The sequence below is a fragment of the Puma concolor genome, chromosome D1, assembly GCF_028749965.1.
Source record: "Puma concolor isolate L17-30 chromosome D1, mPumCon1.1.hap2, whole genome shotgun sequence".
Lineage (NCBI taxonomy): Eukaryota > Metazoa > Chordata > Mammalia > Carnivora > Felidae > Puma > Puma concolor.
The window spans coordinates 87,243,353-87,260,032 of record NC_141676.1 but is presented as its reverse complement, the minus strand read 5'-3'; the positions used below and the strand labels follow the sequence as shown (position 1 = coordinate 87,260,032).

General features: G+C 43.5%; 1 protein-coding gene across 7 annotated transcripts in view; it reads right to left on the bottom strand.

Moving 5' to 3' along the window:
• OPCML (opioid binding protein/cell adhesion molecule like) overlaps nucleotides 1-16,680 on the bottom strand; it is a 1,072,580-nt gene that overhangs the window by 499,366 nt on the left and 556,534 nt on the right. For 2 of the 7 annotated variants that reach the window (XM_086678642.1, XM_086678640.1), the window contains exon 2: nucleotides 8,802-8,886. In XM_086678642.1, coding sequence (XP_086534768.1) covers nucleotides 8,802-8,886 — 85 coding nt within the window. Of the gene's footprint in view, nucleotides 1-8,801; nucleotides 9,702-16,680 lie in introns of those variants that run through there. The other 5 variants (XM_086678646.1, XM_086678641.1, XM_025928012.2 and 2 more) reach the window with 5 other exon arrangements.

The following is a 16,680-nucleotide window of genomic DNA, read 5'->3' as shown; positions in this document are numbered from 1 at the left end:
TCCTTCAACTCTTAGCTGACACCTTGGGAAAATTTCCCTCATGTTCTCTTCTTTCCATTTTTGTCTTTCATTTCCTATATGTATCTTCCTTTCTTCATCTATATTTATGAAAAAATCCAATCATCAGAGAAGTGGCAAATGTATACATGTACTTGAATTCAATAAGATGAAAGCTATACATCTTAAAATTGAATTTGGCACAACAGAAACAAGACAAACTCCAAAACTTTTGAAAGTATTCAGAAATATCTTTGAGAAAATGTTTCCATATTATCTTCCTCTCATTATGCCTACTTTTCTTCAGCATTGGCATTCGTGATAAATAGAAAATTGTCATATTCATTTTTTTCTCATTTTTGTGTAATTAGTTCTTCTAAAATAACATTGTTTTCTATTATTCTTCATTGCTAGTATATCTTATTTTGGATAATTATGAGTTAAATAATCTTCTGTGGGCTAGTCAGAAAACTTAGCAACCACTTAAAACATTCTTTGTTCCCATTATGCAGTGGAAACTTGGTTAATCGAGATGCCATAAATTTTCATATCCACTGAAAATGTTTAATATTCAAAACGAATTTTTAAACATTTTATTGATCAGCACTTTTATGGGAAGCCAGGTCAAGTCCTTCAACATCTCTTTGATTTAAGCAAAATGTGCAATCTCCAGGGAAGAGGAGGCCAAAAGGGGTCACATGATTTCCTCCAGGGTATGAATCAGAGGCAAGGTGAGTACAAAGCTTGTGGTTCTCTGTTTTCACAGCTGAATGGTTTAAACTAAAATATAAGGATGGGGACAGGGAATTGTGAAATGACATGTATTTTAGGATTTAGAAAAATAACTTCTCTTTATTCTATACTTCCATATAAATCACTCATTTCCTCACAGTTTTCAAGAAATGCTCTGGCATTGGTGAACTCTTGTCAACAATTACCTGCTCACTTTGTCTTAGTTTGCAGGGTCCTTGGAGACACTGGCATACTGTGGGGTGTCATGCAACAGGACAGTACAACCCGTAGGACAGCTTCAAAGTGAAGACCACCAGTGATTGGCTTGATAGTACCCTGGACCCTCCTGGCAGCTGTCTCTTTGTGAACTGTTTGCATCTTGCATCAAGTCCTGCCCCAGACAACAGACTCACATGCAGGTGAGGGGAGGTGAGCAGCAGAAAGCAAAGACCACTAAGGTAGATCAACACACAGCCCTGAACTGAAACACAGATTTCCTGACCTTTTGTCAGGCTCAGGTCTGGGGCACAGAAAGGGTGCTTTTTTTTTTTCTTTTTTTTTCCTGCTGGCAGCACATGGAAACTTTCTCTGTTCTCTATACCTGGGTGTGGGTTCCTCTAAAACTGAGAAGAAGAAAAAGGTCTTCCTGGAGCAAACACAGACACATAATAACCATGTGACCAAAAGCAAGTGATTTAACTCTTCTAAACCTCAGCTTCTGAGGCTGTATATAGGGATAATAATTATTCGGAAAATCACATGAAACAATAAATAATTGGCCTGGCCTCTGACACACACTTAATCATGGATAATAGAGTGTGTTTGTTTTAGGGGCACCTGGCTCAGTCGGTTGAGCATCCAACTCCGGCTCAGGTCATGATCTCACAGTCTGTGGGTTCGAGCCCCGCGTCGGGCTCTGTGCTGACAGCTCAGAGTCTGGAGCCTGTTTCAGATTCTGTGTCTCCCTCTTTCTCTGACCCTCCCCTGTTCATGCTCTCTCTCTGTCTCAAAAATAAATAAACTTTAAAAAAATTAAAAAATAAATAAATAAATAAAATAAAAGCTCCCCTGACTTGCCAAATTTATTAAAGGGTCTGTGGTATTATCCTGCAGGGAGAGTGACATAAGGCTCAAACATGTCCCATCTCTAACCTTCTCTACCAAGGGAATGACACACGGATTGAGGCAGGGTAAGTGCTGAGCTGCAGAGATATTACAAATTCAATTTTCACATCTTAAAAAAGATACACCAGGGTACAAAGAACTGCAGGAAGGTGCCATTTACTGGGAGGTGGGAAGGGACTGATAATGCAGCCTCTCCCCCAGTACCCACCCCATGCCGGCATTCTCTCCAATTCAACTAGACCCACCATCAGAAACAGCAACTCCCTGCAGGGAAAATAATAAACAAATAAACAAATCTGAAATGAACTGGTGCTCTCTTGTCTGAATTTTAAAACATCAAAAAAGATTAATACTTGGTTCCTAACTTAATAGACAATGCAAATTTCCGCTGGCCCTAAAGATGTCTTGGTCCATAATTCCCTCTTATCTCAGAACTGTGAAGACTATTTCCCACTAATAAGTAATTTTCAAAGTCCTCCCTTGGGAAGGTCAAATAAGACCTATTTGGCTCCTCCTCTCACTACCAGACCCCATTAGATCTATAGCACATGCCTGCCAGTGCTGTTGTCTTCCCCAGCACCCTCAGAGCCCACCACAAAGTAAGCATGGTCAGCAGGCCAAGGGCACAGTCCCTTTTCAGAAGCTGGAAGGAAAGAACAGACTGAAACTGAACCTAAGAGCCAAATTTACCTAAAAGCAAAAAAAAAAAAAAAAAAAAAAAAAAAGAACAAAAAGGCTTATGACAAGAGGTGTTGAGTTTTCCACAGCAATCCAGAAAGCCAACGGAGCATATATCATGAACACTTTAAAACTTCCTTCCCCTGCTTTGACATTCAGAACCTGGTGTATGTGTTGGGAGAAGCACACAGATTCCAACCAATCAGTGACTTCAAAGAGAGTCAGGGAGCATCAGCAACCAGGCAGCCCTGCGACCCCCAACCCCAGCCTGCTGACCCCTGCAGCCTTGCCCCAGTGCTGACACACCAACTTCCAGGTTAGAATCCCTGTCTGCTCCCCACTACCTCCTGCTCTGTGTATCTCCTCGCGACTCCAGCAAGGCAATTCTCAGCAGACACAGCCTCACTTCTAAATATATGAGTCTACTGCCCCTCAGAACATTCCTCTCAAGGTTAGAGTGGGAGAGAGCCAAAGCATAAGAGACTCTTAAAAACTGAGAACAAACTGAGGGTTGATGGGGGATGGGAGGGAGGGGAGGGTGGGGGATGGGTATTGAGGAGGGCACCTTTTGGGATGAGCACTGGGTGTTGTATGGAAACCAATTTAACAATAAATTTCATATATTGAAAAAAAATTTAATGTTTATTTATTTTTGAGACAGAGAGAGACAGAGCATGAATGGGGGAGGGTCATTCAAACCGTGAGATCATGACCTGAGCCAAAGTCAGAAGTTCAACCGACTGAGCCACCCAGGCGCCCCAACGATTTTTTTAGTTCAAACTCCACAGCGGGCTCTGTGCTGACAGCTCAGAGCCTGGAACCTGCTCCGGATTCTGTGTCTCCTTCTCTCTTTGCCCCTCCCCTCCTCAAAAATAAATAAACATTTTTTAAAAAGATTAAAAAAAAAAAGAAAAAGAACATTCCTCTCAATCCTACTGCCTTGTTCAGCATCTTGCCCTCAGGGATAGTTGGGCCTTTTGCATAGTTTCAGATCAGACTGAGAGCACTGGTGGATTCAGGTGCCCCTTCTGGCACGGGACTTAAGCAGAATCCAAAATCCCCTAGCCCTCCAAGATCTCTAACCAACTGCTGTTCCTGAGTGCCCCAGCGTCATCTTCTGAAAAGAACGGAACCATGTATATATGGGCACTTCATTGCTGTAGAGGTAATAATACATGATAATAGATTGAGTCCCATTAAAAAGGATTCAAGCATTCAAACAATACTTTTTTTTTAAGGTTTTTATTTTTGACAGAGAGACAGAGTGTGCTAGCAGGGGAGGGGCAGGGAGAGAGGGAGACACAGATTCTGAAGCAGGCTCCAGGCTCTGAGCTGTCAGCACAGAGCCTGATATGGGGCTCGAACTCACAAACCACGAGATCATGACCTGAGCTAAGTCGGAGTCTTAACTGACTCAGCCACCCTGGTGCCCCCAAACAATACTTATTTGTTAATCTTTTGTATCCATCATGATATCTGTACTTGGTACATAACACATGGCTCATAACCTCCAGGAGCTCCCCGTCTAACTGTGCCCACACCTAAATGATAGGCCCATGGTGTATATCTGCTAGAACAGAGATACTTAGCAAATGGTATTGGAACTGAAGGTAATTCTTGTCCTCAAGGGTAAAGCAGGATGCTGAGGGGAAGTGGGAAGAAACTAGCACATTTTAAATGTTTGTACATATGTGGGGGGAGAGGGTGGAAGGGGGAGAAGGCAGAGCACATGAAACTGTAAAAGACTGAGAGTATTATGGGTTGTTATTGAGGAGTCCCATGTAGCACCAGTGACAACCTGGGTGTATACATTGCTTTGTAGTTAGAATAATACCATATACTTCATCTCACCTGACGTCACACACTGAACAGACATTGCTTCTAGATATACACCATTGGACCGAAGTGCTCAAAATCATGTAGCTATTGAGGGCAGAATAAGAATCAAACCCAGGTATTCAGGCCCTTGAACTCAGTGCCTCTTTTAAAGCACTAACACAGCCCGGGAGTGGTGACGTACATGCATGCATGTGGGAGACACTTAAGTAGAGGTAGGGTCCCTGGAAAACCACTTGTTCAGATGCTCTGGGGGCAGGAAAGGAAAGAGAAGTGGTTCTTGACTCTGGTTTCCCACTAGAAATAATGGAGGAGATTTTTTAAATCTCACAAGTCCACTCCTAGCTTAACTCCAGAGACTTTGATTTCATTGGTCTGGAAGGCTGGCGGTAGAATTTTTTTAAAGCATCCCAGGAAACTCCAGTGTGCAGCTCAGGGCAGCATCACCATATGCGGGGTTCCTTACAGACCAGTACGTGCTTCAGTGTCCTTTTATGTCTTCATTTCCCCAGACAAATAGTGAAGACTCTGCACTTACCCATGACCTTATTCAGCTTGGGCAACTTAAATACTGCAATGTGCACAAGTCGTGCACCTATTTCCAACAATAGAGTGGCTGCTCTGAGTTTTCTAATTTTCACAAAGAGAAAAGCCACTAAGGGTGAGTGCAAAATAGAGAAAAACACCAAGGCAAACAACAGTGCATTGTCCTTGGGAGTTTGACTGCCCCAGTTGCTTGGGCAAAATCCTGCTGCTCAGATTATTCCTTGACAGTAGTTAACCTTCAAATACTTGGTTCCAAATGGATTAGCTCAGAACACCAAATGAAAATGTAGGGACATTTTAGAAAAGAATTATGAAGCATAATCCCAGATCAGAAAGCCTGGATCAGCAAAAATGATAATCCTGCCATATAATACACACACATACATACATACATACATACATACATACATACATACAGTATGTTAGTGGAAGTTTTGCCATTAGTGCACCAGTTTGTTACAGCAGCAAGCCCTACCTCCATCCTACTTAAGCTCCTCACAATACTCCTGTATACAGATGATGTGGTTCGACTAAGTAACTAAAACAAATTTAGAGGAGATTGAGACCCAGGAAGAAAGCACATCTTGGTATCATCCATGTAACTGAAATGGCTTAATAGGACCCAACTGACCACACTGAGCATCCTGGATTCCTTTCCTGATGTGGGCACTGATTCAGATGTAGGACTTCTAGATACTTGTCATATCTAATCTCATGGAAAGGCACAGAACATTTTTAACCCAACAGCAGATAATTGTAATGAAATGATTCTGGCCAAGAGGGCCCATTTGTAATAATGAATTCAAATCAGATTCATAGAAGCTATAATTCAGCCATAGTGAATACCACCTTCATTTTCCATATCATCTCTCTTCCAAGAAGGCAAAATTACTCAATATTCAAATAATTATTTTTACTTTTCAAGCAGCCCTGTGAAGTAGTTATGAGGAAGATAATATTGCCTCACTTATAGAAAATGAGTTTTATCCACATTCAAAACTTCAGCGTGATCTCTGGCACATCACTTCCTAATGTCCTTCAATACAATCAAAGATCTATCAAAACAAAACTGATATCTCCAAGGAAGGAAATCATCCTTCTCTGAGCCTTGCTATTTCTAATTGGAAAATTCAAACAGGGACCCAGTTTTCTCCACTCCTTTGCTTTTCTACTAGGTCTTTAGCCTCCTACGTGACTTCATTCAAGATTTATAAAGAGACTTGGGATATTTTGATCCAGGGCAGCCACATACGAAAAGACTTTGTCTGGCTGACAGGCCTGGGAATCATTCGATTTTTTTTTCAATAACTCTTGCACATTTGATGCATTCAGAACGCTAAATTTCCAAACCCTGCATTCCCAAGGGAACATCTTTAAGGAGACTGAAGTGTGACCATACTTACAATTTTTTAAGAGAAAAATACAACACAAAATAAAACATGATACATTTATCTGGAGTTGAGGCTAAGGACTTCCTGAGACTAGAAGCCAGGACTCCCCCTCTGAGTACTGACAAATAAATTTTCCATTGACGTGGGCACCCAGCTGCTAGCCAATAAAGCAGAAGTGCACACAAATCTGGAGAGGGATTGGGACCCCCAGAAAACTTCAGGAGATTTGTATGTTGTTTTAAGAAACATTCTGACAGGAGTGAAATCAAAACCTTAAAAAATCAGAAATTAATAAAAATTAAATGATGAAGACAAAAAAGGGAGAAGAGAACGCATTATAGGCAAAAGCATGTAATTTGGAGTCACCTGATAAAAATGAAGATTAAAGTAATAAGAGAGAAGAACACAAGAGGCAAAAGGAAGAGAATATAAAGAGATTACAATGTGGACAATGTGCTGAATCTCTCTATTTCAGAGCAAATTATACAGAGGAGGAGAGGCAAAATCAACACAAGCCGTATTTACTTTTTAAAAACTAAAGCATGCAATCAGGTAACAGATAACAGTTATACTCGCACATGTAAGGTTTTTTTCTTCCTCCACAAAGCACAAAAAGCAACTATTCAGCTTTTCCCGTTTTTATTCCCATTCCCATTACGGAGCCCAGCTGCTGAACATTTGAATTGAAGATCAGGAAACCAGGCCAGCAGCTAATAAAAAAAAAAAAAAAAAAAAAAAAAGGTAGAGCAAAGCTGGCCCTCTGCTGGTGGAATAGTCCTACTGCATCCCAGAAAGCAGAAAGCTGGAGTTTTTTTTAAGTTTCTGCATTAACTTTCAGGGGCAGGAAAGGGACAGAAGATTTGGAAGATTCAGTAAGGAGGCCTTATTCGGTGCTATGCCTCTTTGCTCCCAATACTAGATTAGAAGATAAAGACAGGTGGGTGGCAGCATCGACATCCCCTCACATCTGCTAACATTTACCAACATTTCCATGGTTAATGCGTGTTGTAGCCCATGTATTATTCTTATCTTTGAGTCGACAGGTGTGTTGCAAATGTGCATCCCACAAGTTAATTCTTAGGGATTTGGCTCCTGAAACTTCTTGGGACACTGAATCAGACATTGCACTCTAGTCTGGGACAGGCTGAGGAGTGCCCACATGGCTTGAAGGGTTTTCCCTCCTGCTGTTAGGGAGGGGAGTCTTTCCCTAGCCTCCCTTTTTCTCTCTTCTTTCAGGGCCCCCAGGGCACCAGGAGACAGGACTGCAAAGCCTGTTCTCTTCCTCAAAAGAAGCTGCAGGTAAGAATCTCCCAAGGTGGCAAGAATCCAACCTTAACCTGGAGTTTAGGGAAGAATAGCCAGTGTCCCAAGAGGTCTCTTCTTTCTTTACCCAGGGAGCAGCTTGTCCAGATACAGAAAGAGTTCAACCAGGAAAGCCTAAGGAACAAGAAGGAAGCCCCATCCCCAGTTGTTCCTTGGAGAAGCCAGACTTCTCAGCTGCAGAATCTGGGACAGCATGTTTTATTTTCACCATAACCATCAAAGTCATAGACAGGGCAAACACATTCAGCCTGTGTACACTGTGAGCCAGAGTTAAGCTGGGACGTCCCTGAATCTGTCTCCCAGGACCAGAACTGCCTCATTAAAGGGATAAAAGATGATATCTGCTGAGCTGGTGGAAAGTGGTGACTGCATTTTTATTAAAGTCTCTGCTGCAGCGGGCCCAGTCCCCAAAGGTTCATATTCCAAGAATCTCCACCCCTCTGCCTGGAGCATGTAAGTGATTCTCTGTAACTCATTAAGGTAAAACAAAAAGCTTTCTATTGTGCTTTTCGCACAGGAGTGATGTCGTTGCATAAAAGCTACATGTTTCTGCTCCTTGGCCCGAGCCTGCAAAGATAAAACTGCCCTCATAATTTATAATAGGGGTCCCAGGAGCACCACACATGGTTGACATGGATGGATGCATCTTGAGCAGACTCATAAAGGGCCATGGCCCAGCACTGGCAATTCCAGAGCCTGACATTTTGGTATCTCTCTGGTAGAAGCAAGCCATCCCATCTGGAAGACTATCTTGCTTTATCACATACCTTCTGGTCTGTGAGAGAGCCACCAAAGCTCTCAGTGATCTTAGACTAACCCCCACTACTGCAATTGGCAGGGCTCTCACGTTCTCACCTTGGTGCCAGGGCAAAAGTGAATCTAGCCATGTCATTGCCCCATAGATACGTGGAGTCCCAAGAACCGACCTCACTGTCCTGGATCCCATCCTGGACCAGAAAAGCCAGAACAAATGATAAACATGTCCAGGAAAATAGGTGTTGGCAGGCACAGTCTTCAAGTGGACAACTCTTGGGGCTGCAGAAAGGCCCTTCACACGCCCAATTCCCCACCCAAACCTATGCTCCCTCTCTCTCTTTCTTCCTGTCTGGCTGGCCCCTACCCACATCCTCACATCCAAGGGGCTCAGTCCCCCGCTGAAGTACAGCTCCCTACCTGAGGGTGGCGCTCTCCCCCTGCCGGACCGTCACGTTGTCCATAGCTTTGGGGAAGGTGGCATCTCCGCTGCGCACGGGCACTCCTGTGGGTACAAGGAACAGCAGCCTGAGAGACACGACCACGAGGCACTTCCAGGGCAGGAACAGGTACCCACAGACCCCCATCCTCGACAGCCACAACTTCCCAGAACTCCAGCAGAGGCACGGTCCTTGTCCCCCGCCCCGCACACCAGCGGGTCTCTGGCGGTGATGTGGGGAGACGGAAAGGGGATGGAGCAAGCCAGAAGCAGAGAGGGGGAAGGAGGAGAAACGAGTCCAGGCTCTCCGGAGTCTAATGATTCTTCCTCAAATCCTGCCTCAGCTTTCCAGCCTAGCAGAACCAGATGCCCCCTCCTGCATCCAAAAAGAGCTTTCTTGACGCTCCCCTGGGGAAGAGGGAGGCAGCCGGGAAGGGAGAGGAAGAAGGAAGGTGCAGGGATGAAGGTCACAGATTGCTCTTTCTCTGCCTCTCTCTTCAAGATGCTACTTTAAGATTCAGTTGGGCACGTTCTGCAGAGGTCTGGCATCAAAAGTTTATAACCCAAAGAAGCAAGGCAAGTGTCTCTGACATAAAAGAGATGTCCTAAAAGCTGCCGCTTCAAGGAGAGGAGAAAATGTTTTATTAGCTCACACACATGTATAGATGTATTTATAGACCAGCCCGAGTCTCGAATCTGGAACCCAAAGGCGGCAAAAAGTTCCAGCGCGGGGACCGGCGGCCGTCTCAGCCCGAGGATCCGTCGGTGCCGTGGGCGTCCTCCACCGCAGCCCGGGCGGCGACTGGTGGCCAGCCCGGCCCGCGTCGCCAGCCCGCGGAGCGCCGCCCGGCGCAGGCTCCGGGCGCACGGGGAGCTGGCGGACGGCGCCCCCGCCTCCTCCGGGGACGTGGCACGGGACGCGGGGACGCGCGGACGCCACGCTCAGAGGCCGCCCCAGGCCTCCGCGCCGCCTTCCTCCCGGGAGCAGTCCAGAAGCGCGCGGGCCCCGACCGCCTGGGTTGTCATGGCAGCAGCTCCATCACTGACCGCCACTTTCTCCTGGGCCGGCGCGGAGCGAGCGAGCGGGCGGACTGCGCGCTCATCCCGGCGGGTGGGCGCGAGGCGCGGGGCTCCGGGCGCGGGCGCCCACCTTAACCCCTGCCGCGCCCACACGGGCTGTATCGCGGAGCGGCGGGAGGCAGGTGCAGCAGCCGGCTCCGCTCTCCCCCTGACACTCAAGCTAGCCGAGAGGATGCCGCGCCCCTCTCGGTGGCTTCTCCTGCAAGGGGCGGAGTGGGGGGGTGGGGGCAGGGGAGGGGAGTGAGGGAAGAGAGAGTTCAGTAGCGGGGGGGGGGGGGGGCAGGGGGGAGCAGGAAATGAAAAATTGATGCTCGCACCTTCCCTCCCCGTGCACAAGCAGAAGTTGGCAGACCCTGCCCTGGAGAACTGAACATCATTTCCTAGGAGGTAGCTAAACTGGTGCGTGCGTGTTCGCCACTGTCGCTGTTTGCCACCCCGCCAAGCTGCATACAGTACTATGGCAGAGCTCCCCGAAGCTTTTGTAAAAAGATGAAGTACGCTCTCTGCTCAGATGACCCACCTCTGAGCTATGCCTGGCTCCAGACTCTGTCTCCCAAACTGGCAATTCTGAATTTCTTCTTACTGTACAACATACAGAATGGTCCACAACCTACTCCATGCTTATTATTCAAGTATTTTATTGTAAAAAAAAAAAAAAAAAAAAAAAAAAAAAAAAAAAAAAAAAAAAAAAAAAAAGAGAGATAGAAAAACACATGGAAATCCTAAAAAGTATTAGAGTTGATTTTCAGAAACTCTATGGCTTTATGCTCTCAACATGAATTGGCCCCATAATGGTATTCGGAGGGGACTTGGTGGATAGGCTATCCTGAAGGCCAACTTATCAGTTTCTTTGGGGCTTAGATTAATTTAGTTCAGTTCTAAACCAGAGTGCTCAGGCTTTCTTTGGGCCTCTCCTGTCACTTTTCTTGTTGCTCCTGGCAGAAGCCACTTCATACCTGACAGAAGCATAGCCTATACTCCTATATCATAATTTAATGGTTGCTATGTGCATTTTCTTTATTCTTTCTCACATCCTTTTGTTAAATTAGGCAGGGCTCTGAACAATGGAATTTAATTCAAAAATAAGCTTTAAACTCTTGTTCATTACTTTAGCTGTTTAAGGATACAAAGACATCATACCTGCTCTTGGTTATGAGGGACTGAACACAAATAAATACTGCCCTATCCTCCCTTGTAAAATGGGAGCCCACATACATTCTTAGGCTTAAAGTTTTTAATGAGAGCATTACACTTCAGGAAAAAAGAATACGTATCACCAGTGTTGCTATGTATGCTTTATATCTTTTAATATAGTAAAAAACACATACTGTCTCCTTTCCAGAGAGGAGATATTAATGAAGGCAGGAGTTAGGCAGGACACTCATCCTGATTTCTTGGGCTACAATGTTGGGAGGAGAAAAGATGCCCAGAAGAGAGGCTCAGACCTCAAAAAGCAGCCAAACTACTTACTTTGGAACCACCTGTCAGTTTTAATGGCATACATCTTTCCTTAAGATTTGAGTGTACCTGGGTTTTCTGTATACACATTATATGAAATCCTCTAAACTCTGAGATGCTCTTATCCATTATCACCAGACTGGAAAGCCTTTTTTCAGTGCTTTAACCTGAGTAAAGCTGAGAACATAAGACTGTGCTTATGATTTTCTTCAATTACATACTTTGTATCTCGAACCCTGGGGGATGGTGGCATGGGGTTGGGTCAGCACTTGACACTTGGTTGTAGTGGGCTCAGATGATATTTCCTACTCATGCACCTGTAGGTCTGGTCCTAGTGCTTCTCAGGAGATGCAAACGGGGCTGTTGCTAAATGCTAACCTAATCTATGAAGGATTGTTTGAAATGGGAAAAGTTGTTGGGGAACAAGTCCAGCTGGGAAAAGAACAGAAGGGACAAGAAAAGAAGAGCAGCAGAGATAAGTTGAAGCAAGACATTATATATTCTTTTTTTATTTTTTATTAAAAAATATTTTGATGTTTATTTATTTTGAGAGAGAGAGAGAGAGAGACTGAGCGTGAGTAGGGAAGGGGCAGAGAGAGGGAGACGCAGAATCCTAAGCAGGTTCCAGGCTCTGAGCTGTCAGCACAGAGTCTACCAGGAGGCTCAAATCCACAAACTGTGAGATCATGACCTTAGCTGAAGTCGGCCACGCCCACTGAGCTACTCAGGTGCCCCATATATATTCTTAATAATATGTAATAAATATTTCTTTTAAGGAAGGGATAAGTATCTGTGTTTTGCTGGGCTGGCTTTCCCCAACTATGGGTATCTGGAGTTCTAGAGAACAGGGCTTATTGTGTTTGCTCTCCTCTGTAAGCTGGCTTCCCAACTTCAATATTTGTGAGTGAATAAATGGCTGAATTCAAGAGCTAGTGAATCAGAGAAATGACTGCAGTGACCTAATCCTTATGTTAATCTTTGCCAGTCTGCAGTTTTGTAGGGGAGATTTCACTCATGTGTAAGGCATTGCTAGGGGCCTTTATTCCAATTATAGAGTAGGAAGCCCGACCAATTTGGAATGGGAAAGAAAACAGAGGTGAGGTTCACAATGAACAAGCACTACAGTGGTTTATATTGGGGGTTTTCTAAGAAATGTTTGCTTGAGTACCATGATAGGGAGACTTCCAATTAAACCCCTCTTGGATACATATCCACATACATGAAGACAAATTGTATGAGGACAAATTAAGAGTACTGACTAAGAGTGTTCTGAATTTGGACTGTCTCTTTGAATACTGATTCCTCAAGCCTTCAGCTGTGTGACTGGTACCTATTAATACCTATCTTATGGGGGTGGGGATGTCTTGAAATTTCCCCAAGATTTTGTTTTGAGATCTAGTATGCTGATAGACATAGAGACACTTCCTTGAAAGAATTTATTTATTTCTTATCATTCCCAAGAGGAGAGGATGTGCAGAGCCACGAACGAAAGCACTAGGGTGGGTCAAGAAGAGAAAAGTCAAGAGAAGAAGAGAAAGCAAAAGCCCAGAGCCTCAGCTGCAGTCTCCATGAGAAGGAGTGGGTGAGGCAGGGTTGGTGAGTTTGAGCAAGCTTAGGATCAGATTGTTCGAGTAATTTTGGCAGGCTCTGGGCTACAATGGTGGTATCTAGTGTTCCTGAGGTGAGTTAGGGCAGAGGAAATATATTGGTGTGTAACAGTTGGATAAAAAAAAGGTGGTTTGGAGTATGGGCTCATACTTGATTGGTTTGCCTATAAAAGACATGCTGAAGGCAAGTTGCTTGCTTCTAGGAATTAGCTAACCCTAGAAGGGGCAGTTTATCCAGTATTAGCAAGCCTCCCAGATGTCAAGGCATCATAAAATACAGAAAATACTAAAAACATGATTAATACAAGGTGACAATTAATGAGACAATATGGGTAGCACATCACGAAAGAACTCAGCACTTTGGATGCATTTCATAATCATAAATTATGATTATACAATATAACTACCACTTTCCTGTGATAACAACTTGTGACATGTAGAAAGACATGAGTGAAAGATTATAAATGTCCCATGTCCAAACTAGAGATTTGATTCAGATCTACAGACATCTTGATATTCATGGTGATTTACAATAGAAAAGGCAGAGGTGGATCCAATGCAGTGCAGTCACTTCGGAAAACTTAAAGCAGAGAGGTGACATGAACTGAATGATAGCTTTGAAATGTTGTTGTCATGTAGAGAATGGTTTGCAAGGGTACAGAATGGAATCAGGGAGATTTTCAAGAGTAGAACAGGAAGAAAATAATGGTGGTAGCAATGATGACGGAAAAAAATAGAAATGTGGGGCACCTGGGTGGCTCAGTCAGTTAAGCATCTGACTTAAGCTCAGGTCATGATCTCACAGCTCGTGAGTTTGAGCCCCACGTTAGGTTCTGTGCTGACAGCTGGGAGCCTGGATCCTGCTTTAGATTCTGTATCTCCCTGTCTTTCTGCCCACCCTCAGCTCATGTTCTCTCAATCTCTCTCTCTCTCTCTCTCTCTCTCTCTCAAAAATAAATTAACATTAAAAAAATTTAAAGGGGCGCCTGGGTGGCGCAGTCGGTTAAGCGTCCGACTTCAGCCAGGTCACGATCTCGCGGTCCGTGAGTTCGAGCCCCGCGTCAGGCGCTGGGCTGATGGCTCAGAGCCTGGAGCCTGTTTCCGATTCTGTGTCTCCCTCTCTCTCTGCCCCCTCCCCCATTCATGCTCTGTCTCTCTCTCTGTCCCAAAAATAAATAAACGTTGAAAAAAAAATTTTTTTAAAAAATAAAAAAAAATAAAAAAAATTTAAAAAAAATAATAAAAATGAAAATGTAAGGAGTATATCTTGGATGAACAGCATTTGGATGAACAGCATTTAGGACTTTCTGAGAGTTTGGATTTTGGGATTGAGAAAGAAACAGGGTTTGAGGATGACTTCTAAGTTTTGGTTGGTAACTGGATATTGGGTGGTACAATATCCTGTGAAGGGGATGTTTCCAGAAGGAATAGATTTTGAGAATCAGGAGTTGAAAGAGTGAATAGAAAGCTCCTTGAGACCGTCAGATGGAGATATGAGGTCGACAGTGGGAGAAAAGAGTCTGAAGCTTACTGTACAGGAATGAGGACAACACTAGCATCTCATAGGAAACCTACTTCCAAGCTTACTATTTTAAAAGATGTGGTAAAATTCTTTTGGGGGGTCATGTTATCCATGGAACCGTTATCCCAGATCTAGGAACCCCTCTGCCTTTGTTTGTACATTAGAAACAGCCCCCCTTATCTTAAGCTTCAGAATCTAAGCAATCCCATGGATTTCAATTTGTCTCTTAGTTTATTTCCTCTCCTCAGCTACATTTGAACTCTTGAGAGTAGATTTTAGGATTGACTCAGAATGAGGCCATGAAGTTATCAGTCCATTTTTGAAAACATGCTGCTCACTTCCCCTTAATAAGAGTCAAATGGCCCAAATTTAAGTCATGTGTCTACCATGATCTAGGTCAATTGAAAGAAAGCCTCTGTTTTAAAGTGTAGTAAGACTAGAACAGGGACACTGGAGTCTGTCTGAATCCTACCTCTAAGTACATACTTCTGTGTGACTTTTTATAATTTTCTTAACTTTGCTAATCCTCAGTTTCCCATCTATAAATAGAGACAATGATAATATTGAGTACCTACAGTATTTGTGAGTGTTAAAATGAAATATTGCATGTAATGTCATCAGCATCCTGTCTGGCACTCAGTAAGCACTCAATATAAATGTTAGTTCTTATTACCTATACAAAGTGCCTAATTCTCCCCATGCACAAGTTTCTTCCCTGAAGTGGTTATGTGGACAGATAAGCTGTAGGGTGCAGAACAGGCAAATTCCCAACTTGTTTGAAGGTCGTGTGTGTGTGTGTGTGTGTGTGTGTGTGTGTGTGTAATATGGGAAACAGGATAGGTATTTCTATGATTTCAAAGAAGAGCCAGTTTAGAATTAGAAGTCACCAAAAGATCACTTACAGATCAAAAGTGTTATTAATAAGGTTTTATTTTACCGTGGAGAAGCTGCCTAGGAAAGGATGACTTTGGGGGAATTCTGGATCCAACAGAAATATCTGAATTTGCCTAATGAAATTTGTATCCAGTTGTAAAAGCAATTTCAAACTGTGTGTTATTCATAAATAAAGAAAATTTACAGCTTGTGTTTATCTGAGAAAAAAATGTACCCAGCTGCTCTGTGTGTGCATTAGGAATAAACATTAAGAAGCCCATGCATGATGCTTATTTATATTACAGAAACCTACCTAAATCAGTAAGGACCCAGTGGGGTGGAATGATCAAGGAGGCTTTGTAACTTAGCCTATAGAAGGTGTCTCTCTCAAGGTCCTCAGGACCTGGAGGTGTAGTAAACTAGAAATGTTTGCTAGTGATCAGAGAGGTAAGAACTGACTGGGCCTTCAGTTTCTAGGGTCAAGGAAGTTCCAAGAAATAGAAACAGATGCCAGAACACAATACTATGAATGAGACACAAGTAGTGAACTCTGTAAAACCTAAAGCAGTTTCCATGTAATAGCTACCTATGTGATCATTGCTAGGTGGGAATGAGGAACTTCACTTCCAGTTATCTCTTTGAACTTCTGCAAATGAAGCAAATATAAGTCAAACGGTTTTCCTGGTCAGCTGCTGACTTGAGGCCAGACTTTAGGTCACTTGAATCTTAATCTGTTCTTCTTTCATCATAGACCATTTCACAACCTTTCTAATACAGTACTCATCTGCTTGAGCTGGTAAAAAGAACCAATATTGGGCATGAATTAAAATTCATGCTTCACATCCCAGCTCTGCCAATTATGAGCTCTGTGATCTTGGGCATATTACTTGTCTCCACTGTGATTTTATCTTTTCATCTGTAAACAGGGTTAATAAGAGCTTCTTCAAAGGGTTGCTGTGAGAATTAAGACAGATGATACACGTGAAATCTCCTATTATAGTGCCCGGCCTGATGGCAGCTATCAGTGACAGTGAGCATTCAAACCCCCTTCTCTATGCCAAAATTATTAAAACTGACCAAACCAAACCAAACCAAACCAAAACAAGTAAGACAACAAACATAGCCCAAGGAATGAACAAAAACAGCAGCAAAAATATAAAATAAGCAAAGCCAACAGGAAAACATAAGGCACACAATATTTGCATTGTAAAAATATATAGGTGAGGTGTTCCCCAACACATAGAGAGTGATCTAAAGATAGCTGTAGAATCCAGTCTATGTATCATCCTCCTTATCTTACTCTCTTTTTTTCAAAATGTG